At 40.6% G+C, this 28,000-nt stretch overlaps 1 protein-coding gene across 2 annotated transcripts in view; it reads right to left on the bottom strand.

The window, feature by feature from the left end:
• The window catches only part of ascc3 (activating signal cointegrator 1 complex subunit 3), a 105,161-nt gene that overhangs the window by 33,322 nt on the left and 43,839 nt on the right, over positions 1-28,000 (bottom strand). For both annotated transcript variants that reach the window (XM_027015427.2, XM_027015437.2), the window contains 4 exons: positions 23,229-23,393; positions 14,293-14,469; positions 14,128-14,199; positions 6,169-6,303 (listed from right to left, as the gene is read on the bottom strand). In XM_027015427.2, the coding sequence (XP_026871228.2) occupies positions 6,169-6,303; positions 14,128-14,199; positions 14,293-14,469; positions 23,229-23,393 (549 nt within the window). The remainder of the gene's footprint in view (positions 1-6,168; positions 6,304-14,127; positions 14,200-14,292; positions 14,470-23,228; positions 23,394-28,000) is intronic.

The raw sequence follows: 28,000 nt of genomic DNA on the forward strand, positions 1-28,000 counted from the left end.
TGGGTGCCCATGCTCTTGGGTGGCTTTTTGGACTTTCTAAGGTACAGAGACAACAATGCAGTGCACCTTGACAGCAATTCAAGATGATAGCCTCGGGTGGCAACGTAAAAATAGTGGAAACTGCAGACAAACGATAAAAATTAATGAGCTAAATCATACACTACAGGCCTGTCCCAGGTGGCTGAGGGCTTAGCAGAACGACAGAAGCTGATGAGCGTGTTTGAGTGCGGAGTAACTTCAACATCACACAAGCAGCCTGTCAGCCAGCTGTCACAGCTGCCATCTTCTCCACCAGCAAAAAACCCCAAAAAAACAAAACAAACATTAAAAACAACAAGAACAAAGATCCCTAGCTCCAACCAAGTTGTCCAACCCAGCACCTTGCCTTCTGTAGCCGGTAGGCCATCCTTTCATCCACATCAATACACTATCATTAGCTCCGGAACACCAGCTCTATGATGCTGTCTCAAAGAGCCCTCCATCTCTACGGAAGAATGAGTCACTGCTGCAGGAACCTTCCTTCTCCCTTCATCTCTAAACAAACTGAAGCAAATGAACAGAACCACATTAGCTTCACAGTTCAAGAATGTTCTAAGAGACAGAGACTAAGACAGAGAACTGATGACCATGACAAATGTAAGTGCAGTAAGCAGAATTATAGATATTCCTGAACACTCTTGCCAACAGCTGCTAACCCTAACCCTCTGCTGCTTATTCTTGGTGCCTAGAAGTGTCAGCACTTACAGTGTTTGTCCACTAGATGTCTCCAGTCTTCCACCTATGAGTGGTATCTTAAATCAGGGCTGGCATGACTGGTGGGTAACGGGGGTGGGGCAGAAGACTGGAAGCCAGGGCTTCAGTCCAATAAGGTGGGTGCTGAATCGGGTATCAGGATGCATGATGTAGAACAGACAAACACCATGGTATGTGTTTGAGGGAGGTTGTGGTCACGCTTGCCAGACGAGATCCGGGGGAGAGGAGGTCCCTGAGAGAGGGGAAAACTGCGGGCAGGGCTGTAGTCAGGGACGCTCACTCTCCATTTTCGGCCAGTTTGGCTTCATCCCCGCAATGGCATATCAGCTGGTGCTACTATAAGCCTTCTCTCTACAGTAAACAACAGGCTCCTCCTCACTGGAAGCGCAATGCAGGTTCCCCGCTGAACCTTTACAATCTGGTAATCTGGCCAGGCCTTGAATGGCTTGAGGAAACACAAGAGAGCACACAACACCACACCACATGCAGTGCAAAGGAAGGTACCAGTATCCTCAGCAAACAAGAGGGGCCATGCTCCCATACAGACAGGTTGGTGTTCTACACAGAGGTCGTGGCTATAGACAACACAGGGATCACAAACAGCAGCCGTGGACCCTCTGCTTCTGGGCAGTGCTTTTCAATCGCGCTGAAGAACTGGACACACACCGGGCCTGCAGGATATACAGTGGTTAGTGGCATATGCAGTATGCTAGCGATAATGGGTTGCCACGTGCTAAGCAGAATAAATGGGATAGGACCTGTGGCAGGGCCTCGGACAGGGAGCCCCATCCATCATTTCTATTTATAGACTCAAGTCCTTCAAGCAGCTCAGGAGGCTGCGTGTCTCTGGCATCTCATGAAAATAAGCAAATATCACTGAGGACTGTGGGCCTGTATACCGCACTGTCTGCACAAGCACACAAAGATTGCTTATATACTCATTAATCACCCGCTTAATGTATGGTGGCTCTGGGTAGGTTGTTGATTTTATAAACAACATATGCTTGCACCAAAACACTCCTTCCTCTCACTGTCCCTCTTTCCCTGTCTTTCTGTCCCTCTCATATGCACTGCGTCATTTAAAAAAACAAAACAAAACAAAAAAACACTTAAACGCCCATGCACATTCCTGCTCAATTAGAAACTTTTACTCTTTAATAGACAGTAATCTGCATAAACAACATCTTAATAAACAGTCATTATTTCCCACTATCACTTATTCAAGTGAGTGTGTTAAGATATCTAAGCCTGACTGACAGCCATTTCAAACTTAGCAATGAAGCAGATTAATGAATAGTGTGAGGAAGATATGTAGTGGCCTCACTTTGGACTTCTAAGCAGGGTAAATAAGGGCAAATTATATAATTGACCTTAAAGGTGCTGTATTTATACTGCACAAGCATCCTGGGGATTAAAACAGGTATAAATATTAATGCAGTGCAATTTCCATTAGCAAATAAGCAGTGTATTATCGGAGGATGAGTAATTCTGAGAAAGACTCACCTGTGTGACCAAGGCAAACACAGATGTGCCCCCACTAAAGTACCCATTTGGACACAACCGTTACTCTTCAAAAGCAAGCTGCTTTATTATAATGCACTGCTGATGAGTTGATCACTTGTGGAGAAAACACATAACCCAAAACAGATTGGGTTATCCTTTAGTCCTACAGAGCAGAAACTAAAAATCTCACAATGCAACAGTAACACAGTCATGTCTGGTTTGAAGACAGACACTTCTGAGTATGAGTGTGAGACTTTAAACTGAGTGTGTTTCTTTTTTTCAGTTCCATTCCAAAACAGATAGTGATAAGACAGTATCTATAACCATTTTTAACCATGGTGTTTGAGAATTATACATAGCCATCAAACACAATCACGCACATACATACACACAAAAACATGCATGCACGTGCGCACACAAACTCAGGCCAGAGCCATTTGAACCAAATGAAGATAACTGGTGCTTTTTGCATATAAGACATAACCTAGCCTCTCCCACTCCATTTTCAGTTGGAGAAACGAGGAGGATGAGGTGGTGTGTGTGTGTGTGTGTGTGTGTGTGTGTGTGTGTGTGTATTTATATCTGGCTCATAAAAATAGAGAGCAGATTAGAGAAGACACTGAAAGAAGCATCTATCTTGGCAAAGCCCCTGGGACTGAGGCAAAGGTTATTAAATGCATCACTCTGCCTTCTGCTGGGAGATTTAAATATGAAGTTAGTGTGCAACACCCTCCCAAGAGAGAGACAGCTCTACCTTTGCGTATTTATTCATCACAAATCTCACCTAAAACGTGTGCGTACACACACAAACACATTTCCTTTCACACCCATTCACATTATCCATTAAAGGTACACATACAGGCATAAACCCATGTCCCACACTAACTCAAACGCACAATTAGCTTATTTTCATCTACAACACACATCCCAACAACCCCTGACATTTTTATCACAAGCACTTGTATGCACACATCGCAGCACCATATCTCTCTCACACACCCACACCCACCCACAAGCAAGCAGGCGGGGAATGGAAGCCTGGACGAGTTTGTCCAGTGAGCTGCATTAACCCACAGAGAGACGGACTGGAGCGAGTAGTGACCTCTCCAGTTGCTTATTGATCCTTTCTGGCTGTGTGGAGCTGGGATGAGTCCAATCCATCAGAGGCAGCTTCAGCCTGTGCCTCCAGCACAGACAGTTCCTAATGAAGCCAGAACCAGTCCTTCTCACTCTCCAACCTACTGCCTGAGTCCAGCCAGCACTGAAGGGGACAGCACTTAAGACACATGCGCAGACAGGAGACTTGCACGCAGACACACCCACGCCCACAACCCACCCACAAAAACATTTACGCACGCAGACACTGAGCCAAATACCCGCCCACATGCAAACACGTAAAGCTTCTCTATAGCATCCTCTGACCAACAACCCAGTACTGATGTGTTTGCTCCTGATGTAGTAGATACAGTGGCAAGTGATGGTAGGAACAAAAAGGGAAGTTATATTTTATACTTGTGGTTTTATTGAACAGTATGGGCTAACCCAGAGAAAGGGGAAAAAAAAAGTTGACAGCTTTGACAAATCTTTCACTGTGGGGATGTCAAGTGTATTTTTCAGCAGCAGGTTGCTTTTAAAATGGCTTTCTGTAAGATTCTGAGTGACTCCCCCACTGTGTGCAGTAAACTCCAACAATGTCCCTCTCTCTCCATGGAGCTCTAATGTCTAATGTCGCTAGTGCTTGGAATGTTACCAAAGTTTTTAAGTTTTGAAAAGACTGAATGGGTTTTATGCAGAATAGCTATGAGCTTTGCAATGACATCTGGATGTTGGGAGATTTCCCTTTGGAGCTCCACAGTGAACGTTGGTTCCAGACTCCACAGTTCTCATATCATAGCCTAAAAGTATTGACTGACAGCAGTGAAGAACTGGCTCATGTTTAGTTCGATTTGCCATTGGTTAATTTGCCACTCATATACACTGCCTGGTCAAAAAAAGGTCACCACCTGGATTTAACTAAGCAAATAGGTAAGAGCCTTCCATTGGATAATTACTGCATGGGTGATTATGTTTCAGCTGGCAACAAGTTATTTAACCCTAACTGATGCAGTGAGTAGCTTCTCATTTGTTAAACAACCATGTCCAAAGACACATCCTGTGGTTGTGGAAAAGATGTTAATCTGTTTAGGGAAGGGTCAAAATTATTGGCATGCATCAAGCAGAGAAAACATCTAAGGAGACTGCTGAAACTACTAAAATCGGGTTAAGAACTGTCCAACGCATTATTAAAAAATGGAAGGACAGTGGGGAAACATCAGCTTCGAGGAAGGAATGTGGTCGGAAAATAATCTTGAATGATCGCGATCGGTGATCACTTAAATGTGTGGTGAAATCAAATCGTAGAAAAACAACAGTAGAACTTTAATAGTTTAAGTTTAATAGTGAAAGTAAGAGCATTTCCACACGCTCAATGCGAAGGGAACTCAAGGGGGTGGGACTAAACAGCTGTGTAGCCTTAAGAAAACCACTTGTCAGTGAGGCTAACCGGCAAAAACGGCTTCAGTTTGCTAGGGAGCATAAAGATTGGACTCTGGAGCAATGGAAGGTGGTCATGTGGTCTGATGAGTCCAGATTTACCGTTCCAGAGTGATGGGTGCATTTGGGTAAGAAGAGAGGCGGCTGAAGTGATGCACCCATCATGCCTAGTGCCTATTGTACAAGCCTATGGGGCAGTGCTATGATCTGGGGTTGCTGCAGTTGGTCAGGTCTAGGTTCAGCAACATTGTGTGCCCAAAGAATGAGGTCAGCTGACTACCTGAATATACTGAACGACCAGGTTATTCCATCAGTGGATTTTTTTTCTTCCCTGATGGCACAGGCATATTCCAAGATGACGATGCCAGGATTCATCAGACTCAAATTGTGAAAGAGTGGTTCAGGGAGCATGAGACATCATTTTCAGAAATGGATTGGCCACCACAGAGTCCAGACCTGAACCCCATTGAGAATCTTTGGGATGTGCTGGAGAAGACTTTGCGCAGTGGTCCAAATCTCCCATCATCAATACAAGATCTTTGTGAAAAAATTAATGCAACTCTGGACAGAAATAAATGCTGTGACATTGCAGAAGCTTGTGGAAAGGATTGCACAGCGAATATGTGCCATAATCAAAGCTAAAGGCAGTCAAACGAAATATTAGTGTGTGTGACCTTTTTTTTGGCCAGGCACTGTATTTCCCTCTAACAAAGCTATGAGGTGCCCAGTGACCAAACCTATTTCTGGTCAAAGCCTCCTTGAACATGCAGTGGAGTCATAAAGAAGGCTGGAGGTTTTGCACTCTCTGACATCAAGTGCCACTCTCGGCACACTTGGGAGCTCTCTCCCTATGCCACTGCACCTGAATGTTGCCCTCTGCGCATTTCTAATTGGCTGAGCTGGTTGGTGTGTGCACATCCAACAGGGCCAGGACTGATTGGTACTTGCCGCCTATCCCTGCACCTCCCTTGGCCTATGCTTCGCTCTCCTGCGAAAACCACATGGAAGCATGACGCACATTTAGTGGAGGAACAATGTGGCCATGTAGTGGGATGGAGGGAGAGGGGGACACATTGAATATTCAAACCGCACAAGGGACAATGTTAGGAATAAATGCACACTTTGCCTGGCCACTATATGCTCAAAATAAAGGATCTGTAATTCTCAGTCTGGGGGAAAAAAACAACAACAAAAAAAACCTTTTTTTTTTTTTGTACTACAGTTTATGACATTATATGTGCCAGACAACATTCTCCCAAACACACACTCACAAATCCCACATCATGCTACCTCATACATACTTTGCTATTGGAATGGATAGTTTACATTGCATAATGTTTAGGCTTCTCGGTTTAGGCATCCATTTATAAATCACCTCACCTGTTTCTCACACTGGCCATAATCTGGGCCATGCTCTGGCTGGAAGAACAATGACTCGCCTCGATTCTTGGCCATCTCAATCAGGCACATGGCAGTACGCACAGTAGAGTTTCGGGCGTGGACAAACACCATCACCTGAAACAAACGACCAGAAACACATTGCGGGGGGTTACAAAATAGGTCAATTTGCCTCATCAAGTCTGCTGATTGTTTCTGCTTCTTTACTGGCAACATGTACTAATGAGTAAACCAATTATTAGGTACAAGGTAAGAAGGAAGAAACAGTGGGCAAAATGAGAAAATACAGAGCAAAAACGGTGACCTAGACCTTCAAAATGTGATCATTGGCGATATGTTGAAGGTCTCTTATCACTTATTTATAATAATAAAAAAAAAAGAATAAGTGCCTGTGAACCCCACTGTGCTAATGAGAGGTGTCTTGTTAGGTGGACTAACAAACCATGTTGCTCTCTGTGACAGCTGGCTACCCATTTCCTTACAAAAATACAGCAACACTCTGGAGCTTCACTAGTCTAATCAATGAAACAAGCAATAAAATGACCGTCCTGTCTCAGAGAAGCAGTTAAGGCTGGGCTGAGCACAATCTCCTGTAATAATCATGTGATTACCCAGCCAGGCAATTAACATTTGACAAACTAGTAAAAACTGGCCTTTGCCAATGAAATCAAACTACAAACTGCCGCAACTCCTGTGTGTCAGAAGGACAGGAGATGACAAGATGCATGAATCTAGTAACTAACTACAGACTGCACTAAGTAACTACAGACCAAGACCTTTGCCCCCTTCTGTTCACCAATGCAGAAGCCTCCATCCCGTGTGACGTACACAGCTGGAGAAGGGCACAGAAGCAAACAGCCTTTGTTAAAGGACAAAGGAGGAGTGTAATTTTCCTATTATACTTCGGCTGCCCTTGCAAAAACAGTCAATACCCCAGACAAAAACAATCAATAACAGAAATACAAGACAGTTATGAGATGGTAGCCAAAGAGTTCTCTACTCCTCTTCTCCTGCTTGTCCTTTGAGGACATCATAAAGTACTGAAGCAGGGGGTGGGGTGGGGTGGGGTGTTTTGACAGTAAGAAAAAGTGAGAGATTATGTGAGAGCAAGAGAGGGAATAAGAACGGATGAGACAGAGAGAAAATATGGAAAGATAGTGAGAGTCACGTTTATTCTTATGAATCATTTCTCTCTCTCTCTCTCGCAGCACATACAGACTATCTCTGCACCACACAGAACTGTGTAGCTATGAATTCTGAGCTATCGAGTTTTCGATCTGAAGATAAAATGATTGCATTCCGCTCCTTTAAGACTTACCCCAACCATTCCACTTCTAGGTTCTGCTTTTATTAAAATAAATATCAATATAATTTTTTGTAATGTATAATCTCAAATGACATTGCGCAATACCACTAATAAAAGCGATCAAGAATCAGCTAAACTGTGGTTTTGTTTTGACCAGCTAGTTGCTCATTAGATCAGCATTTACCGAATGCACATGAATCCCTGTTCTCTCCAGATATGTGTATATACAAAATACACAATAATGCTAATATTGTGTATGTAAAATTGGTTATATAATGTATAAATTATCCAACAGACCATGCAAAACACATTGAGCTAACCAAGCTTAATTTTAGGTTATTTTTGCCTGCACCCCCCCCACAGAAGCCAAACCAAGAGAAACACAAGTGGATACACAGTGGGGACCAAGCAGTGCTCTGTAATTTTATAGAAAACCCATGTGTTTGTTTTGGGTTTGTTCCCCTTTGTCAGTACCTGGAAACAGACCCAGCACTTTTGTGTTCATCACAATAATTAAGGCCTGCAGATAATTGTTAGCTAATTAATTCATGATTACTAATTTAAGGACTGCTTTAAAAAAAATAAAATAAAATAAAAACCAACCCAAACACATCCTTGAACACCTGCCAACACAGTTCTCACCAATGCCCACAGCAATCTCTATTTTTTCATTGTACTAGGAAGAAAAAGGGAGAGCGAAGGAAAGGAGCTCAAATGAAGAGAGGATCTTGAAGAGATTCTAGCAGCTGTTCAACAAGCTGCTTTGCTAGGACTAACAACTGTGACAAGGTCTGAGGGCAAAAAGTGGGGCATTGATGGTTATAAAATTTTGTGAGGCTTTTTGTGATATTCTGCATCACATCCATGAACAATTCTGCCATCAATGATGTTTAATTGTTCCATAGCCCCGAAGAGCAGGTATTTTCTGGCCTTCAGGCTTGAGTAAATAGACAGCTTGTCAAATAATCCCTTCCTTTTTAGTGCTATTGCTACTACAAAGAGACATACTTTCAGGGAAGGGACAAGAAAACATCCCAGCTGATGAGCCATTTGACAAAACTCTATTATTTGGATAGCTACTCATCATTACTAACCTTGTACCGAAGTACTAAAGAGAGCTGTGCCATGGAACTGAGGCTTGGCATGTCTCTCCAGTAAAGCATGGCAGTGAGACTGCGAGCTCTAGTCTTAGTTTAGGTTAAGCTCAATTCTGAAAATTTAAAAGAGCAAAGCAGACTGAAAAGCACAGAGAAAAAGGCCTCAGACATGAGAGACATTCTGCGGGCATAAGTCTGAGACAGCGCTGCATGTGCTTGAGACAACAGATGCGCAGAGGTACAGTTTAGCTCATAACGAGCACCCACGCTATGAAAGACCACACACACAGCATGACCTTCACTGCAAGTGTGCGGATCTATTCAGGCCAATTAAAAGATGACATGCTGCTCAAGTTGCTTAGAACTCCGGGCTGACATCAGATGCCATGCATGCAACTTAATGCTAGTGACCTGTAAATTTTTCCTTCAGAGTTACCAAAGTCCATCATTGCATTCATCAAGATGTGCATTGTAGTTTAACATATTAGAATCTGTACAACCATAAAATGTGTATGGCATGGTTAAGCAACTAAAATCGGCAAAGTTGAACAGAACCATTGTAATTATAAGATTCAACACTTCTACCATTCTACCGGTTCTAATGGTTTTTAAATGGTTTTACATACAGTGTTTTGCCATAATCACCCTGTCTTGAAACGGTGTGGGCAAAATTCAGACTTGTAGAAATGTTCATGTTTAAAATAAGCACCAAAGATCTGGTTGTGTGAGGAAGACAAGCATGTATGATGGATGATATTTTCATTCATATGTTTATCATAGAATTAGTGTAATTACTAATAAAAGCACACCTAATAACTCCAGTACTCAACAACTCTCACTTATTATCCCTAGACTACATGTTTTCAGGAGTGTACAAAGCAACACAATTTATAGCTCAGATCATCATGTTTCCCATGTCTCTGGAGAGGATTTCCTATATCTTCATATAGCCTCATGAGCAGGACATTAATCTGATGAATCAGCTGAGCTGTGTCTTTGTTGATGAAGAGGTGTAAGGACATCGGAAGCCCAGTCGAGTGTATCGGTGGGACTGGGCCTGTCTGCTGCAGGACGCGTGGTGCTTTGCTGGGCAAATGAACACCCAGTTGAATCAACTGCACAACCCCAGGCTCAAAGGCAACCTTATGAACACTTCATGGCTAGAGAGCTAGGTCAACAGCGATGAATGATGCTGAACCACACTCCCTCTCTGTGGCAATAGCAATGTGAAGCTCCTGGACTCCAAGTCAATTCAATTAAACATTATTCAATTAAACGTTCAGATTTAGACTGATCTTGTTGTGCTGATTAGTTCTCCATGGAGTATAGTATCCATCTGATGAAAGACAGATGGGTGGATGACAGAACAAATTTTGATGATGCTGAGAAAACTCACACATGTCAAAGTTACAAAAAATGGCTTTACCACCACAGGCTTGAAGAAAACACAAGCAGTTTACACATCTGAAAATGAACCACCATGAGTTCTCTGGTTAAAAATGTAGAAATAGTAAAAAGCATCACCACTAAACTGTTTTCCAAATAAAAGTAGTTGACACAGGAAAATATTTGGAGAGATACAGTAATGTAAATACATTTGAGAAACAAACTCTACTTGCACAACTATTTACCTCTTTCTACGACTCATGTTATTTCTTCCTCTTACTCTTTTGCGGGAATAGAAAGGAATGGTTGCAAAAGTCCACAGACGTCTGTAGCATTATTTATTGGATCTTTCTTTTTTTCCCCCCTTTGGTTGTAACATAACTTAGAGGAGCCACAGGCTAGAGCTGCTGCCGGATTCTTCCTAAAGCTTATTAAAGTTCTGCCTGCCTTCTGTCTGCCGGCCCAGGTCCCAACAGGGGGACTAAAGGGGCTATTTCATAAAGAAAATTCTATCCATCATGCTCCCAGATGAAATTAATATATGTCACAGGCAGTTCTGACAATTTAATATCAAGCTGAGAGAGAAGAGGCCCTCCACAGAGCTATGGTACAGATATACTGGAGGCATACATACAGAGTCTAAACACTAAGATTTCCTCAAATGCTTGAACATGCATGAACAAATTGATAATACATATTGAATATTTATGCATAGAAATTACTTTCGGAATTATGTGATGTTAATACTGCATAACCACTATAAAAAGATACAGTTTTAGATGCGTGAGTAAAAGCCCAGAGAACATGAACATTCTCTTTTGAGGTTAACTTGATAGCAACCACAGCTGTCAACCAGAACCAACTGAGATGTACAGCATATAAAATACTCATGCATTATGATATAGTTTCTCCTACTACACCTTAGAGTGGTTCTATATTACACCATTTCCAGGTATGATTTTAGAGTTGCTGTTGGACACTGCAGAATTTCCCTGTCATTCATTCTCATATTATATATATATATATATATATATATATATATATATATATATATATATATATATATATATATATATATACACACACACACACACACACACACACATACATACATACACACACACACACACACACACACACACACACACACACACACACACACACACACACACACACACACACAGTGTGCACAATTATTAGGCAAGAGAGTATTTTGACCATATCATCATTTTTATGCATATTTTCCAACTGCAACCTTTATAAACTTGAATGCTTTTTGGATTTAAGCATGTCAGGTGATGTGTATTTGTGTAATGAGAGAGGGTGTGGCCTAAGCAGATCAACACCCTATATCAATTATTAGGCAGCTTCTTTTCCTCAGACAAAATGGGCCAAAAAAGATTTAACTGATGCTGAAAAGTCAAAAATTGGTCGTCTTTCAGAGGGATGCAGCACTGTAAAAACTGCTAAGATATTGGAGTGTGATCACAGAATCATCAAACATTTTGTTGCAAATAGTCAACATGGTCACAAGAAACATGTTGAGAAAAAAAAAAGACGCAAATTAACTGGTAAAGATTTGAGAAGAATCAAACGTAAAGCGAGCAGGAACTCATTATCCTCAAGTGCTGTCATATTCCAAAACTTCAGCCTACCTGGAGTGCCCAGTAGTACAATGTGTTATGTACTCAGAGACATGGCCAAAGTAAGGAAGGCTGAAACCCAACCACCACTGAACAAGACACATAAGGTGAAATGTCAAGACTGGGTCGAGAAATATCTGAAGATTTTTCAAAGGTTTTATGGTCTGATGAGACGAGAGTGACTCTTGACGGATCAGACGGATGGGCCCATGGCTGGGTCAGTAACAGGCACAGAGCTCCTCTTCGACTAATGCGCCAGCAAGGTGGAGGTGGGGTACTGCTATGGGATGGTATTATTAAAGGTGAGCTAGTTCTTGGGTTGAAGATGGACTCAAACTCAACTCCCAAACTTACTGCCAGTTTTTAGAAGACACTTTCTTTAAGCAGTGGTACAGGAAAAAGTCTGTATCTTTCAAGAAGACCATGGCTTTTATGCAAGACAATGCTTCATTGCATGCATCGAAGTAGTTCACTGTGTGGCTAGCCAGTAAAGGTATGGCCCCTTTCCTCACCCGACCTAAACCCTATTGGGAACTTGTGGGCCCTTCCTAAATGGGAGATTTATGGTGAAGGAAAACAGTACAGCTCTATGAACAGTGTCTGGAAGGCTGTGGTTGTTGCTATACAAAAAGTTGATTGTCAACATATTAATAAACTGACAGACTGCATGAATGGAAGGCTTATTGAAAAGAAGGGTGGCTATATTGGTCAATGATTTTTTTTTAATGTCAAATGTTTATTTGTAAATTTTGGGTTATTTTTTATTATTCTCATGGAAAATTTCCATTTTTCATTTAGTTGCATAATAATTCTGCACACGAATAGTTGCCCAATAATTATGCGCACACAGATATTATCCTAATAAAGCCAAAACTTCACTTTTACTTTCTTAAATATTCAGGTTTGTGGTTTATTAACATTTTGGATTGCCCGAGAGCACTGTAGTTGTTCAATAATAAAATGAAGCCTCAAAAATACAACTTGCCTAACAATTGTACACATAGTGTATAGGCCAGAGGTAGCACATGAAATGGGATTCAGAAGACCAGTAGTCTGCTCACATTCTAAATGCACTGTTCAGGTGAATCATCCATTTTAATATGGTATTTTAATATTTCCAAAATTTGAAAATGAAAACTAATCTACCATTTATTTGGTGACTAATATATTCTGTATAATCCATGTGTGGTAGTGAAGTCATGTAAGAAACAGAAGGACACAGGAAGCTCTTTACTCAGAGCAGATGGGCAGAGGAAGAGAGGGCTGAATCCACAGCTTTGCCCCTCCGTTCTGGGCATGTGGGAGATGAAAGGGCATGAAGGGCAAGCAGACATGCAAGTACACACAAGCAACCCACCCCAAACACACAAGCATACACATGTGCATGCACACACACGTGACTAAGTCTAACATAATATAACTATACTGTATGCTACAAATTTTGGAACAGATTTTTTTTTTATATGCAGCAGCTAAAATATGACCAGCAACTAGAAAACAAAGCATAAGAGGATTCTTGAATGGTTAGATTAGGCTGCATCCTGTTGCCGGGACCAAATGATGCCCCAATCACCTGAGAGTCCAAGAGACTCTATCCGTACTCTCACTGGGTGGGAGAGATGCCATAAGTTACTCATTCAATACAGTGAACCTAACCAATCATGAGTGTCTGTCAAGCCACATCTGCCAAATTGGGTGATAAGCTCTCCTATGCTACAGGAACAGCAGCTCAGTTTTGTTCATTGGTTACATGCTTTGTGCTGGAGGCATAAGTTAGCCAGTACCCCTGCGTTCAACAGCTACCATACATTAGGGAAGATAAACTGGCACACTTATAAAAATAAACAAAAGAAAAATAAATTAAAAAAATGGAAAAAAGGGTGTGGTATAACACAAGTTCTTAAAAAAGTGAGTGAGTGAACTTGTAGGGTGAAATTGTGGCAGGGAAACATCGTCTTGCTCAGTGATTTGTACGATTTCAAAATTGAGTTCAGCAAGAAACACATGCCACAAATTGTCCTAGTGCAGTGAGGCTGCTCCAGTTCTGCACACCCTCAGTGGCAAGATTCCAGGGGTAAAAACAGACTGAGCCACTCTGGGTCTGATTAATAAGCCATCACCAGCCTTTGGCGTTTAATACTTTTCAATAAAACCTCATAAAGCCACCAAGAGATGCCCTTTCTTGTCACTTTTTATGACAGTCCTAAGGACACATGACTTAAATTATTGGTGAGTGATGACACACAACAAGAATAATTTATGTTCATCACTGAATGCTAAAGTTGGGCCTACTGGGCTGAGGACATCTGAGAGGTTCTTGGTTTTTCTTTATTTCTATCATCATTTACACAGAACAAAAAAAAAAATTATAATACTACTTTAGTATTACTAGTCTCGAAGGCTGAGAGTTTTTAAACTTGAGAAACTTGTGGTCTGAAGTACAAAGAAGAAAAACATAATACAATAAACAGACACATTACTAAAGGCTCTTAGTTTCCATAAAAATTACCTGGTGTCCAGCTTTAATCTGCTTCAGAACTTTGTCATAGCAAACCTCTTCCATGTCATGAAGCTGTTGAATCTGTAGAAGACACAGAGCACAGAAATCACAGCATGGTAACATGGCTTTATGCCACATTCAGTTAGAATGCAATATGTGGGATGGGCAGGTTACCTTATTTGTGGTCTTAATGCCCACAAAGGTTTGACCAAGGGGAACAGGCCGAAAGCGGCTGTCAAAGAAGAACAGGCCAATATAGGGGTTCACGTGCAGGAAAGAGGTCACGTCCAAGTAATTGGGCAGAGTGGCTGAGAGCCCCAGGATACGAATCATACTCTGAGTTGATTCCACCTGTGCACATGGACAAACATGCACACATGTACACACATGCACACACACACACGAACACAAAATGTAACACCAAGCTCTCAAAACAATTGGAAAACAATGCTTGGGATAAATAAGGTGGAGAACTAGATGTTACTCGAAACAGCCTGAGAATTGTCACTCAAAACAATTAAATAGTTGAAGCCTAATTCTGACTGATAAGGGCACCATTTCACATACTATGTCAATCAAAAATATTTACAAATATTTATCGGACAGTCAGATTATAAATCTCGAAGTCTGATACTAATACCATGCACACACAAATTAACTCATGCCTTGTTAAAAATCATTCTCTCCTAACCCTGTACCAACACACTCACTCACTGACTCAAATTTTTACATGCAAGCTACTTATCCATTGCTTCTCTGTTTCAATCAGTGAATGAGTGATTAAGAGAAAGTCACAGAGAGACATAACTGATTCTTATGTTGTGTGGATAACAGAAGACATTGGTAAGGCTTTTCCTATGATATAGTAGTTGTCTGGACAATCTGGATATCACAGTCACTCTTCGCCAGTAGGTACAAAGGAAAGCTAAAACACTCATTCCAGCAAAAGACAGTCTCAACACCAGTGTAACAGGAGAGCTCAGACCACTTCTGCACCAGGATAACCTAGATGGTGGCAACTGAGGGTCAAGATCTTTTGGAAAAAAATTAATTAGCTATTTCCCTAATCTGCACATCAGCTATGGCTTTCAGTATGATCTGATTTAAGTGTATTCATGTTGGACTATAACAGTTAAAAAAGTTTTATTAGGACAGATGCAATGTAATAAAACATAGCATAACCCACAAAGATGATGATACCTTTATGTTTTCAAACTGGTCCTTTCCTTCTGATGGAGGTTAATAATTACACTATTAACTCACTATTAAGTGTAAACATAAAACTTATTTCCTATGGATCTTCTTTTTTCTCGCGACAGGCCATGAAAGGCTTTCGATCACATTCCATAGACATTTAGCACCATGTGATGGGTTTTACCTAGGCGTGAAATGCAGGGCACTTTTACAGGTTGCCCTCTTTAAACAGCATGTACCCTGCTTTCCTAAAGAGCGCTGCTGAGTGCACTTTTACATATGAATGTAAGCAATAATGATCCTCAGAGGATATTTGTGATTTTACACAAATTGAGGATTCAAAAGAGAGCAAATACCTTATATAAAATAAAACATATTTATTACTTGATAAATACTGTGCAATGCTTTAATATCATTACTATCTGGGTTTTTATCAGCTTCTGTGTAAGCACCGAGACACACTGCAACATGACAGCAGGTTCACTTTAGGAGGGAATTTAATCTTTCCTCTCTTAGGTGCTAGGCATCACATTAAATTCAGTAACAGCTACTTACATATCCCAGCATGAACAATGCTTCTATGCCTGTGATCAGATTGATTAGGAAGCAAACCTAAACTGTAGCATTCCAAGCTTTAAATCAGTCTCCAGCAAAATACCTATGGCAAAGTACCTACTATCCTTTCTCAAAATATTCAGACAGATGCAAAACATGTGAATAATGTAAATATAATACATTGTAATATTTACATGACTGAACTTGATTTCATATTTCAATACATAAATTATTCAGTTTTTCACATATCTGTTAATTTCAAGATACAAATACTGTGTGTTCAGCTAAACTTAGCCATAAAGGTCAAACATTTATGTCACGTTTTTCTTTATTATTAGTATGTTTTTCAGAAGAACAAAGGGGTTGCAAATTAACCACAACTCAAACTTACATAAGAAGTATTCCATGATTAAAATTTGGTTTAAAATGTTTTTTATTTTTATTTTTTTTGTTTTATTAGCTGAGGTGTGGGGGTCAATGCATACCCTTTTGTTAGCATCCACCAATGTAAAGGATTCTTTTCATTGACAAAGAAAAGTTTGGAAGATCACTTCCAAAGTTATAACTCTTATTCTGTCATTGGAAGACCACAGGATTACCTACATGCTAGACAGAATATAGCAATAGAAATCATTTTGCTTCAAAGGCACTGGGAACATTTGCACACACATGCATGTGTTACAACTGAGAAAACTCAGAATGACCTTATAACACAGCTTCAGCAAGCGTAGTCAAAATATCTGCTATGCTTCACTGACTGCAGATTGCACAGAAATATATATGAAATGGATCTGAGGACAGGGGATTGCCTAGACAGCAAAAGATTCTATGAGCATTACATGTGAGCCTTGTTTTTGTTCCTTTCCTTGCAGGTGTAAAGTTATTCTTTGGATAGTTCAGCTTCCCCTCCTCCATCTCTTATTGATAATGCTACTCATTTCTCTACTACCTAAGGCATCAGTCTTGCTTACTATGCATGATCTCAATAATTCAAACTTTGTTGGATCTCCATGCACACGCACACACACACAAAATGGAGAACATAGGGAAGTCAATTTATGCACTGTTGTGGGCAGCCATGGTTCTAGACTGCTTTTGGGGGGGGGGGGGGGGGGGGGGAAGTAAAATATAATGGGTGGACATGCCTTTAGTCATATTTTGAAAGTCTGAACTATATTCAGATCTTGATTTGAAGAGGTACGCGAGGAGATGCCAATCCCCCAGTTAAAACGGGGACAACCACCTCCTTGTAAAACCTATCATCTCCCTTCCATCTTTTTTTGGATAAATGTGATGTCATTCAAGATGTCATCATTCTTTTCACTGCAACCATTTGTGCGATTTACACAATTTACAAGTTGCCTTGGGCATATCAGGAATTCTTTATGTGAAATATGAGGTGATTCCGTAGTGGGCAATGACCACCCCAGCACCTCCCAGCTCTGGCCCTGGCTGTGTGAGGCAGTATACGTCTGATGTACTTACTAAGCACTCCATCATTTAGGGCCATCTTCCTGTTATACACCTGGATCTTGGTTAGTTTCATTCTGGAGAGTGGCTCTGACGTTCACTAGTCCTCAGACCCCCTCCTTCCACTAGACTAGTGTATAGTCTCAGAGTGCTAGATTCAGGATGAAAACCTCCATGCATTATGAGGAGTTCCTTGTCTTGATGTGGCTTCTATCTCCACCTTTGGGCAGCCTTTGGCATTTCTGATGACTGGTAGAGCATAGGTTTTGATAGCCCAAATCTTGTTCTTTACATTCAGGTTACTTCTCAGGACTTGTCTTACTTGTTGTAGGCATTTGGCTATAGCTGCTTCGTGATTCCCATTTGCCTGTGGGATTCCAAGGAATGTTACCTTCTGGAAGTACAATTCCCTATGTTCTTGCTATCTTACCTCTCTTTGTAACCATCAGAATACACCTATCCAATATGAATGACATTCCAATTATATTGCTGTATCTCCTGGATGGATTAGTGAGTTGATGTCTTGTTCTCTTCTGGCATACAGTTTGATGCCAACCATGTAAAGGAGATCACTGATGGTTGTTCCATTTTATAACCAGTATCCATAGACACTCTTGGAAATTTTCACTGAAGGATTCAGGCCTATGTAGAACAGCAGCAGTGACAGGGCATCTGCTTGGTAAAACCAAGTGAATGATGACTCGTGCTATTGGTCTGAATTTGGGCACATCATAATTGAGTTCATGATGAAGGCTCTTAAGAGTCCTGTTAATGTTATTCAGTATCCATGTGTGGGGCACTGAATCATAGGTTTACTTGAAATCCAGGCAGTGGTGTTTGGTTCCTCTGGTGTCAGTGTCAATGTTCTTGCCCCGCTCATGTAACGAGCCATGTGCCTACTAATCTTAGCCACAATGATGCCTGTACAGCCAGTATTTGGAACGTCCATGGAATTGCCCCTTTCTCTGCGTTCTTCAGAAATGTTTGGCCATTCAGGGTTGGTTCCATTATCAGCTGCTTCATTTATGCCATGCTGTTCTTAGAGTGCAGTTAGCTTTTACAGTCAGTAGGGTCTTCATACTTTAGACCCTTTCTTGGACATCTGCTAGCATGCTCCTGGCTACTTGGTTCTGTTCAAGGAGGATGCAGTATTGTTGATGTTCATCTTGCTTATAGCCACATGGAATGAACCCGAGGACATTTTCAATCAAAATCTGTCTGCCTCTACCAAAAAACTAAAAATGTGGTGTCACTGGATCTTGCAGGAGAACAAGGATGCAAAACATATGACCAAATCAACATGGTTTACTGAACATAAAAACAAGTTCAGCCATAGATCAGTCCCGTGTTCTAAACCCCACAGAAAACCTGTGGGCTAAAATAAAGAGGAGAATGCACATGAGAGGACCTGGATGATCTTGAGTATGTAAAAAGGAAGGGTCTAAAATTCTATGCTTTGTATTCTTATTCCTTATAAGATATAATAGGAGATGACTATACTGTTTTATTGGTAAAGGAAGGCTGTAATAATTGTGACAGATGCAGTTTTGTTAAAAATAATTATTTCTTGATGAGAAATCAAATTCACACACCACATACTCTCACACACATGGTCATGCTGCCTCCTGGTTCTACAGATCAGGATTTCAGTTCCCAGAATCCCCTGGGTAATCAAGGAGAGGTCACCTTACCATCCACCTATCAGGGACCACTCTCCAGATCACCCTCAGAATACCGAACTGTTACATCTGTTTCAAATTCCACATCCCATATATAAAATGTTCACTCCCTTTGCCTTATTGTAAAGTATTGCCCCTGTTTATTCAGTGCATTGAGTAATCAATTCATTATTATTTTCTCATGTTTTTTACCCTGCTGTTAATTTACTTTTTGTATTTTCCATTTTGCCTGGTTTTCTCTCTTCTGGTTCTGATCTGGCTTGGCTCTGTTTTTTCTGTCACTGGATGTCCCCCTGGTTTGTCTGTCACTCTGTGCTGGTTTTGTCCCTCAACTGTGTTGTCCTGTTAAATGCCCTCTCTCACACACACACCTTAACCCTCAACTATTGCCTATATCGCACAGAAGCTTTCAGGCTGCTAGGAAGGAATTTCCAAATTTAAAACCATAGTAAGAAAACGCTTGTGAATTTTTAATCAGGTCTGTGGACCCGAAAGCTCTTTTAGGAACATAATTAATATTTCACAATAAGGCAAAACCATGAAGTCATTTGAAGGTCAAAAGTTGTCAGTGCAGATGTCTTAGATCAGGTAAAATCATGCATGTCAAAATTTTCACTGCAATCTAAAGATCAAGTTCTTTGATAGGCCAGGAAGAAGATCAGTACAATAGTCCATAAGGGTTGACACAAAAGTATGTACAAGTTTTTTTTTTGTTTTTTTTTTACTGTCAGCTGAAAATGTCATGAACCTTGGATATATTTATCATGTGACAATGTATTTATAACATTACTTATATAATTATTAAAACAATGATCAATGTCAAAAGTAACACCCATCTTTTTAAAACCTTTTTAGCCTTCACAGATTGACTAAGTGTGGCAGTGCAAGATTTCTGTTTGCCAATCCAAGTAACAAGGAATTCGGTTTTCTCTTTCTTTAACCACAGAAAAATTATGACATATCTAGGATTTGATGTCCTCCAAATGATCAAACAAGACACTGATAGACCTCCGAGGATCAGTAGCTAGGTTAATAAACAGCTATGCATTATCTGTAAATGTAAATGTATTTATTTATTCTGAATAGTGCTGGTCTCAAGAACAAGCCTTGAAGGACTCCACAAGACAAAGTTTGGCTCAATCATGATGTGTAACAATATTCACAGCCACTCGGGTAGGTCTGAAGACAAATTAGAACCGAGCTGAAGAGTCCAATCCAGGTCTGTAGCCAATGAAGTTGTATCTTTTAGTCATATCTAAAATAACTAATACAGATAGGTTACCTGCATTTTGAGTCACTCTAAGATCATTAATAACAAATAATTTATGTTATAATGTTAGAATGAACCTGTGTTATAATGAACTTGAAATCATTTAAGATGTGTAAATGAACAGAAAACACATTTTTGATGAGGAAAGGAATATTGGAAATTTATCTAGTTTCTTAAATAGAAAATGTTGAGATTACAGGATTTGAGGTTATAGGAGAGGCTTGATATTTTTCCATATTGGTGACTGATGATGCTCACAATGGAAAAAAAAGAATGCAAAGGATCCAGAGGGCAGCTGGTGGTGGTGAGAAGTGAAAAAAAGTATTTTATGAATAATTGCTAAGAATGCTGACTTTGAGCTTCTAGCCTTACTGTGCACTGGGAGGACTATGACAAGTGAGAATCATTTGCAACACTGTCCCTAGTTGAAAGTATTTTACTACTTAAAAAGACAGCGAAGTAATCAAACGTGTCATTTAGGAGATCAGACTGGATATGGACACTATTAACCAGGCTGTCGATAGTGAACATGAAGAATTACATGATGTCTTTATGACTGTCAAAGAGGCTTGAAAAGTTTCTAGCCATTTTTACTTGGTTGTTAAGTAATTTTAGTTATTTTTCATAAAAGTTAATGTGCCTTGAAAGTAAGAAAGTTTACTTGCGAAAGTAAATTGTCAGTAAAATAGCACTTGCTAATGACTGCCAGTACATTTGCTGGAGGGCATTAGTAATCTGAAATTCCTACAAGAAAAATATTAGATACCTTGGTATCTAAAACAAAGTATCTAATATAATCAGATCTATTCTTGGCTTAGTTTATGTGTAGGGCCTGCAAAATGCTGGTTAAGCTCAAAAGAGCTCACTCAAATTGTAAAATCCTTAATAAGAGGTTCTTGAGGTTTAGGCAAATGTCCCCAGCAAGTAGTAAGTGGTGAGATTCAAAAAGTAAAAAGGGGAGCTGCTTCACGGATGGTACAGTGATCATTATTACCAAGCCAGGTTTCTGTTAAGAAAATTAAATCTAGTTCATAGATTTCAACTATCATACTATAAATGATGCATTGGTTCATGACCTTACATTAAGTACAGGAGGTTTTAGTGCACCAGATAGAGGTTTTTTTTTTTTTTTTGTTCTTGAGATTTTGATTTGCTAAGTTTAAGGGTAATGCATACAACCAGGATATTAAACTGTCATACAGCATAGTTTCAAGGTCGTCAGATCTGTGTGTTATCTCTTTGAGTGCAGTGAAGGAAGGGTCTGACACTGTCCAATGTTCATTAATCTCCTCAGTTTTGTTTCTCAAAATGTTGACAATCGATCTGAACAGATTACAGGCTCTTTCAGTGAACATTGCCATTGTTTGAGTGTGTCATAAGCACATGCATGATGTCCTAAAGCAGATTTGTTGTAAGCAAATCAGGTCCTGATTGATTTAGGATAAAAAATGTATTGAAACAAAGTAAGAAAGCTCTATTAATTTGTGAACTTGCTTTACTATATTGCTGACCACTAAGCAACTTAATTCCAGGGTTCTGAATTAATTTGGCTAGACATTGAAACTTGTTCTATGTTTTGAAATAAACAATAATGGAATACCAGGGGTGACTATAAATGTATTTATATAAGAAATACTGTTGACTGGGGGGGGAGGGGGAGGGGAGGGCATATGCATAGCTCTCTAAGTTTTGCACTGTTGACCTGATGCAAAAGTAGAAGACTTTGATACTGCCTACATAACTGAATTTATTTTACTACGCTAATGTTAGGCATTCAGAAAGCATGTGTGAAAAACATGTAACATTCACTAACAATCACTATCTAGGCAAGATGGGTCAGGATTATTCTTAATCTGGTGTTTGTTCTTAGCCCAAATATAATGACATATGGAGATGAACCCTGGCAAAGCACAGGGGCTGCTGGGCAACAGCACTGCATTGCATCTCTGACACCGTGTCCATCTTAATGAAAGTACGCAGAGTATACAACATTTCAGTTAAAAAAAACAAACAAAAAAAACCCACACAGACAATTTCATGCATATAAAGAGAGTCGATTATAATGACTTAGTATTTTGGTCTTAATAACCTTTCCAATTTTCAGGCATGGAGAAGAATAATATAATGGCATCGTGGCACCCTGATTACAGTCGAATGGAATCACAGGGTGTCTAGAGATTCCCCCCTCTACTGGAATATTATGACTTATCCAACTGGAAGTAATGGTAGAAATATAGATTTTATATGTTTTTGATTTCTATTACTTAGATTTATGGGGTTGCAATCTACATGAAAAAAAGCACTACATCTTGAACTAAATAGAGCACATGAAACATTTGAAGTGATGCTGTATGTCCCTGTTAAACTGTCCAGTAATATCTGGCTGTTGCTGTGGACAGCTTTCATCAAGCTTCATGTTAGAAGTACGTGAAAACATAAGAATATGAAAACACAAATAATGGTCAGATATACAGATTGCTAACCCCACTGAGAAATCCCAAAATCTTCTAGATAAGAATAAAAAATCTGACACTGTCCCAACATACTTTTCTCTCCTTGCTTTGCAACAAAGAGTACGGACACTTCCCACAATGCACCAGTTTAAGCTTATTTATTAATTTCCTCCTTGAGACTGACACTGAAGTGCAGCTTGAAAGAATGGAACATGAACATGGGACTCTCTGGAATGCAGACTCACATCTCTCTGCCTGTCAGGATTTGCATAATCACACTAATATCCCAAACGGCCAGACTGATTCCTGTAAGGCACGGTGCCAATCATCATCACCAGGTCTCTGTCACTCACAAAGCACACAAATGCAGATGTGTATGTGCATGCTCTCATACACACAAATACACACGCATGTACAAGGGCATTCGTGCACACATGAACACATATACATATGCATGTAAATTAGAGAATGTGGGGTGGGGTGTCTAACCTGACGCAGTGTGCGCGCCACCAGGCTCTCCAGGACGGGCCCTCTGTCCTCATGCAGTAGGTGCACCTCGTCCAGGATGAGCAGGCGCACCAGCTGAGACAGTGCCACGTCTCCCACACTCTTCCTTGTCACCACGTCCCACTTCTCCGGGGTAGTCACCAGCATCTGCAGGACACAAGCACATCAACTAGACAGAAAGACAGGGCTTGACCAGTGCTCTGGAGAATGCTTCAGAAAACATGTAAATACTGTAAGTGTAAAACAGGTGTAAATGATGCATGCAGATTGGGTGTGCGGAGCACTTTAGAAAAAAAAATGCATTAGGTCCATTGAGGATGCTTATATTTATATTTATGGCATTTGGCTGATGCTTTTATCCAAAATGACCTACAATTATGATTGAATACAACTTGAGCAATTGAGGGTTAAAGGCCTTGCTCAGGGGCCCAACAGTGGCAACTTGGCAGTGGTGGAGCTTGACCTTGCAACCCTCTTAATTCTAGTCAAGTACCTTAACCACTGCCCAAGCTTTTATCTTTTTATTTCAGATCTGCCTCTCCAAGATGAACACTATGATGGTGGAGTTAAACATGGTCTTTATTAAACACCTTACAGACTTGTGTCTCCCCACAAGGCTTTTTTAGTAGTGCTGTTTGGGAAATGGGCTCCGAATTAGTGACACACAAATCACGCATGACAATTGATATGAATTCTCCAGAACTGTTCTTCAGTAAATTAATCAGAATCCATCTTTATCTCAACAGTTTGGATACTTCTACCATGGCTTCACACTAATGTCAAGTATCTTAGACAGGCATATGCATTTAAGACTCATCTAATGCAGTTATTGCCATGCAATTAAAAAACATTTTAACCAGAAATACACAATAATATATAATTAATAGCCCAAGAGCTGTTTGCCAACATGTCTGAGAGTGTGGAAATTCCTATTAAACACTTTCAGTAAAAGCAGTTCATTAAATCCTTTCTAGTTTGCATTTAAATCAATCTGCCTGGCCATTAGAGACTGGTGCCAGAACAGAAACCGCGCCTCCACTGTTAATTAGACTGCCGCTAATCTAAATGGAAGCCCTGGCAAACAGGTAGCAGGGCCAAAGTGCTTACTTTAATTACAGTACAAAGCAAAGGGGGGGAAGAAAGAAAAATAAAAAAAAATAAAAAACCCTATAGGACTTCAAAGAGGCCAATGCAGTTTTTACCCCTTGTGATGATAACGCCACCCTCACAAGCTAGTATCACAGTGGCTTGCCCGAACATGGTGTGTTTCTTTGGCACGGGGAAATCCGCACAGTTCTAAAAGTATGCAGCGGTTGGGTCTGCAGGCCCTCACCGAACAGCACCTCCAGAGAGAGACAGAACGTGTGTCAGTAAGTGGGCCTGGCGCAGGCGATGCAAGGTGTTGGGTTGCTGGGTGATGTAGAGAGGGACTCCTGTGGAGGCACTGATGTGTGCAGGCGTGTAAAAAAAAAAAAAAAAAAAAAAAAAAAAAAAAAAAAAAAAAAAGCCACTGGTGGCTAGGCATCCCTCCCCAGCACCAAGACTTATCTCTTAATTAAGGCTCTGTCTGTAGAGCTGTCTCGGCATCAAGACGCCTGCCACTCTGTTATTACGCAAGCAGCAAATATTTACCCACTTCCCCTGGGCCAGGGAAGATGTAAATGCGCATGCACATGCACTTACACACACACACAGTCACACACAGACACACACAGACACACAGACACACACAGACACACAGTCACACAGACACACACAGAGAGACAGACACTGCTGCCAAATGCTTTCCTGGCCTGCCCACTGTTTCCATGGTAACCACAATCCGTCTTTAGAGTGGGCAGAGAGCAAGAGAGCTGGGAGATCTTTCACTGGTAGTGATGTGCTGATGGTTTGTAAAGACAATGTATGACCGAAAAAAAATCTTTTTAAACTATGGATCATGTCCTAGTGAAAAAGAAGGCTCCAACATCAGCAAGACGGTAGATGAAGAGAAGGGAGATGAAGGCAGAGGAGATCCAAACACGTCAAATTCCAAACCTGACCTGCACGTTGGTATATTGTAATCGCTCTGTTGTTTTTGCCTGAAAGTATCAATAACTGCTCTATGTCAGAAATAGCTGCATGGTAATCCTTGTTTGTTCACTAAAAGCTCTGTGATGAGACCAGGCAAGACTGCAGGACCTCCACTCCAGTGACGCTTTAAGGAACTTGTCAAGCTGTCAAATGTAGGATGACAATTCAGCGTCACAGACGACAAGCATTCAGTGGCTAACTCCATGTCCGTCATTCTAAACTCACAACTCTTCAACCTGACTTCATCTCACCATGCCCTCATTATAGTAGCCTGATTTTGAGGTCTTTTTTCTTTTTTAGCAAACCTATAATCAACAACATTTTACTCGCAAGCACAGCAAGTCTGAAAAGCTGAACTACTCCCTGGTTAGCATGAAAGAAAATAAATATGGAAAGAATGAATGAATTAATTATTACAGAGGAGTCACGTACAGTTCGGCTCTAAAGCAGGGCAGTGGCCTCCAGGTCAGAGAACTGAACATGCATTCCAAGGTCAGCTTGCCTAGCGTTTTAGCGCTGCCTAACTTCAAACAAATGCAGTCCAAGAAAACACACACCACTACAGAGAGCTACTGTCTAAGTGCATGCAAGCTGGCCTGCTGGTGGAGCCATGCAGCTCAGTGGGACCAGACACCTCACACCTGCCACCAGTGTAGAGTGCACATGCACGTGGGTGTGCATGTGCTTGCATGCACTGGTGGCACATGTGGAGTGCCTATTCCTATCGCTGCTTTTGTGCCTCATCAAATTTGACATGAAAACCATGTCCAATTGCCTCCATCGGAAAGGGCTGACGCAAGACCCCAAGCATTGCATCTGGCCTCTTTAAAAACAGCGAGGCATTGTTTACTGGCTTGCCAGTGCGGATGGGGGAGGGAGCCGGGCTCAGGAGGAGAGCAGCAGCTAAAGGAAACAGAAGGTTACTGTTCGTGCCCTCGCGCTGAGCCTCATTACAGAAGTAGTGTACGAAACACAGGAAAAGAGCCTTGCTTGGCAGGGTCTAACCAGTCTAACCATAGGCTGGCTACTTTTTCTACACAACAAAACAGACAGCAGCTTTCATCAGTCTTGCTAGTTCAGGAGACTAACCCCCCACCCCCAAGTACAGAGCTCGTATTAAGTTAAATGCACTTCCCCAGAGATTAAGAGGAATTGGCCCAATTTCTGAGATTCACATCTCTCTGCATTTTAATACTTAAATGAGCTCTGGGATTAGAAAATATCCTCCCGAGTCTCAGATATGGAATCTGCATTCAGATTTTGGAGATAATATACATCTTATGGATATTTAAATACTTGCAGAGATACTATCTTCAGCTTCTCTGTCATTCACCCATTAATTTTTGTTGTTTCATTCATATGACCTAAAAGTTAAAGTATTTTTCAGTTCTTGAATTTCTAACTACTCAGCATAACATAAAAACAGAAGACTATACATACTGAAATTACAATGCTTTCTATATGTACATACATATGTGGTTAAGAAAATAAAGCTAATACAATAAAAAAAGCGGGGTCTTTCTTAAGCAAACTGCATTTTTTTTAGGCTTTATTTGCTGTGTTTCCTCTGAGCTAAAGGAGCAAACACAAGGCCAATCCCTCTATAGTGTCCAAACATGCAGACCTTGATCTGCTCGTTAGTAAGGCACAATTTGCAATGTTTTGTTAGCATTGCTTATTTTTATATCTAAATGCAAGCACAAATTCAGTGATCAATAAGGACGATATTTGTATAGCTGTGTGTACACTGTAACAGGCATTTTACAGTACAGCAGTTTCTATGGCAACAACTAAATGAGAGAAAAGGAGATATGCTGAAATCCAAGAGCTACAGACTGACAGGCTCGTGGACGGGAGAAAGAAAGGGACACAGAGAAAATACCAGAGAGAGAGAGAGAGAGAGAGAGAGAGAGAAAGAGAGAGAGAGAGAGAGAGAGAGAGAGAGAGATGGGCAGATAAAAAAAGGAGAGTGAAAGTAAAAGGAAGGACACAATAGATGAAAGAGGTGTTAAGCTGTAACCTGCTGCTTGTCCTCAGCAAGGCAGAGAGAGATGGTGCTCTGATGATCTCCACTGATCAATATCTAATGACCACCTTCAGGCGCTCAATAACGCACAACTCACTCCTGATGCTTCCGATGCCCTTCGGTGTAATTAACCAAAGTGACACAAGATGCCATTTGACAAAGGGGAAAACAGAGTTTAAACCAGATCTGGACCTGAACCTGTGTTTTCTCCTATAGCAACAGCACGGATAAAAGTACACCCGAGCCCCACCGATTACACACTCACATGCGCAAGTCAGGTACAGAAATCGCATACAACTGCAAGCAATAAAATTTCATGTGATGAACCATGAAATTTTAGTCCATTAAAAAATATTTAACACCGCTCCAATTAATGGACTAGTAAACGAAATACTTAATGGACACACCCAATAAACATTATTTGTATTTCAAATCCTTTTTGGCAGAATGTTGGCTAGAAGGTCTATTATTACACCACACATGTCACTGTGTGACATTTCACTTTTCAAACAGTGCAATTGACTGTTTTACTATTAATCTTAAAAATAAACAAACATGAATAGTTGTGTGTTTTGATAGAATAATCAGTGTTTAAAACAATAATGTGAAGGGAGGAGTGACCCACCTCTTTACCCTACCCATATAGACTGGTCAA

The sequence above is a fragment of the Electrophorus electricus genome, chromosome 10 (assembly GCF_013358815.1).
Source record: "Electrophorus electricus isolate fEleEle1 chromosome 10, fEleEle1.pri, whole genome shotgun sequence".
NCBI classification, from domain to species: Eukaryota; Metazoa; Chordata; class Actinopteri; order Gymnotiformes; family Gymnotidae; genus Electrophorus; species Electrophorus electricus.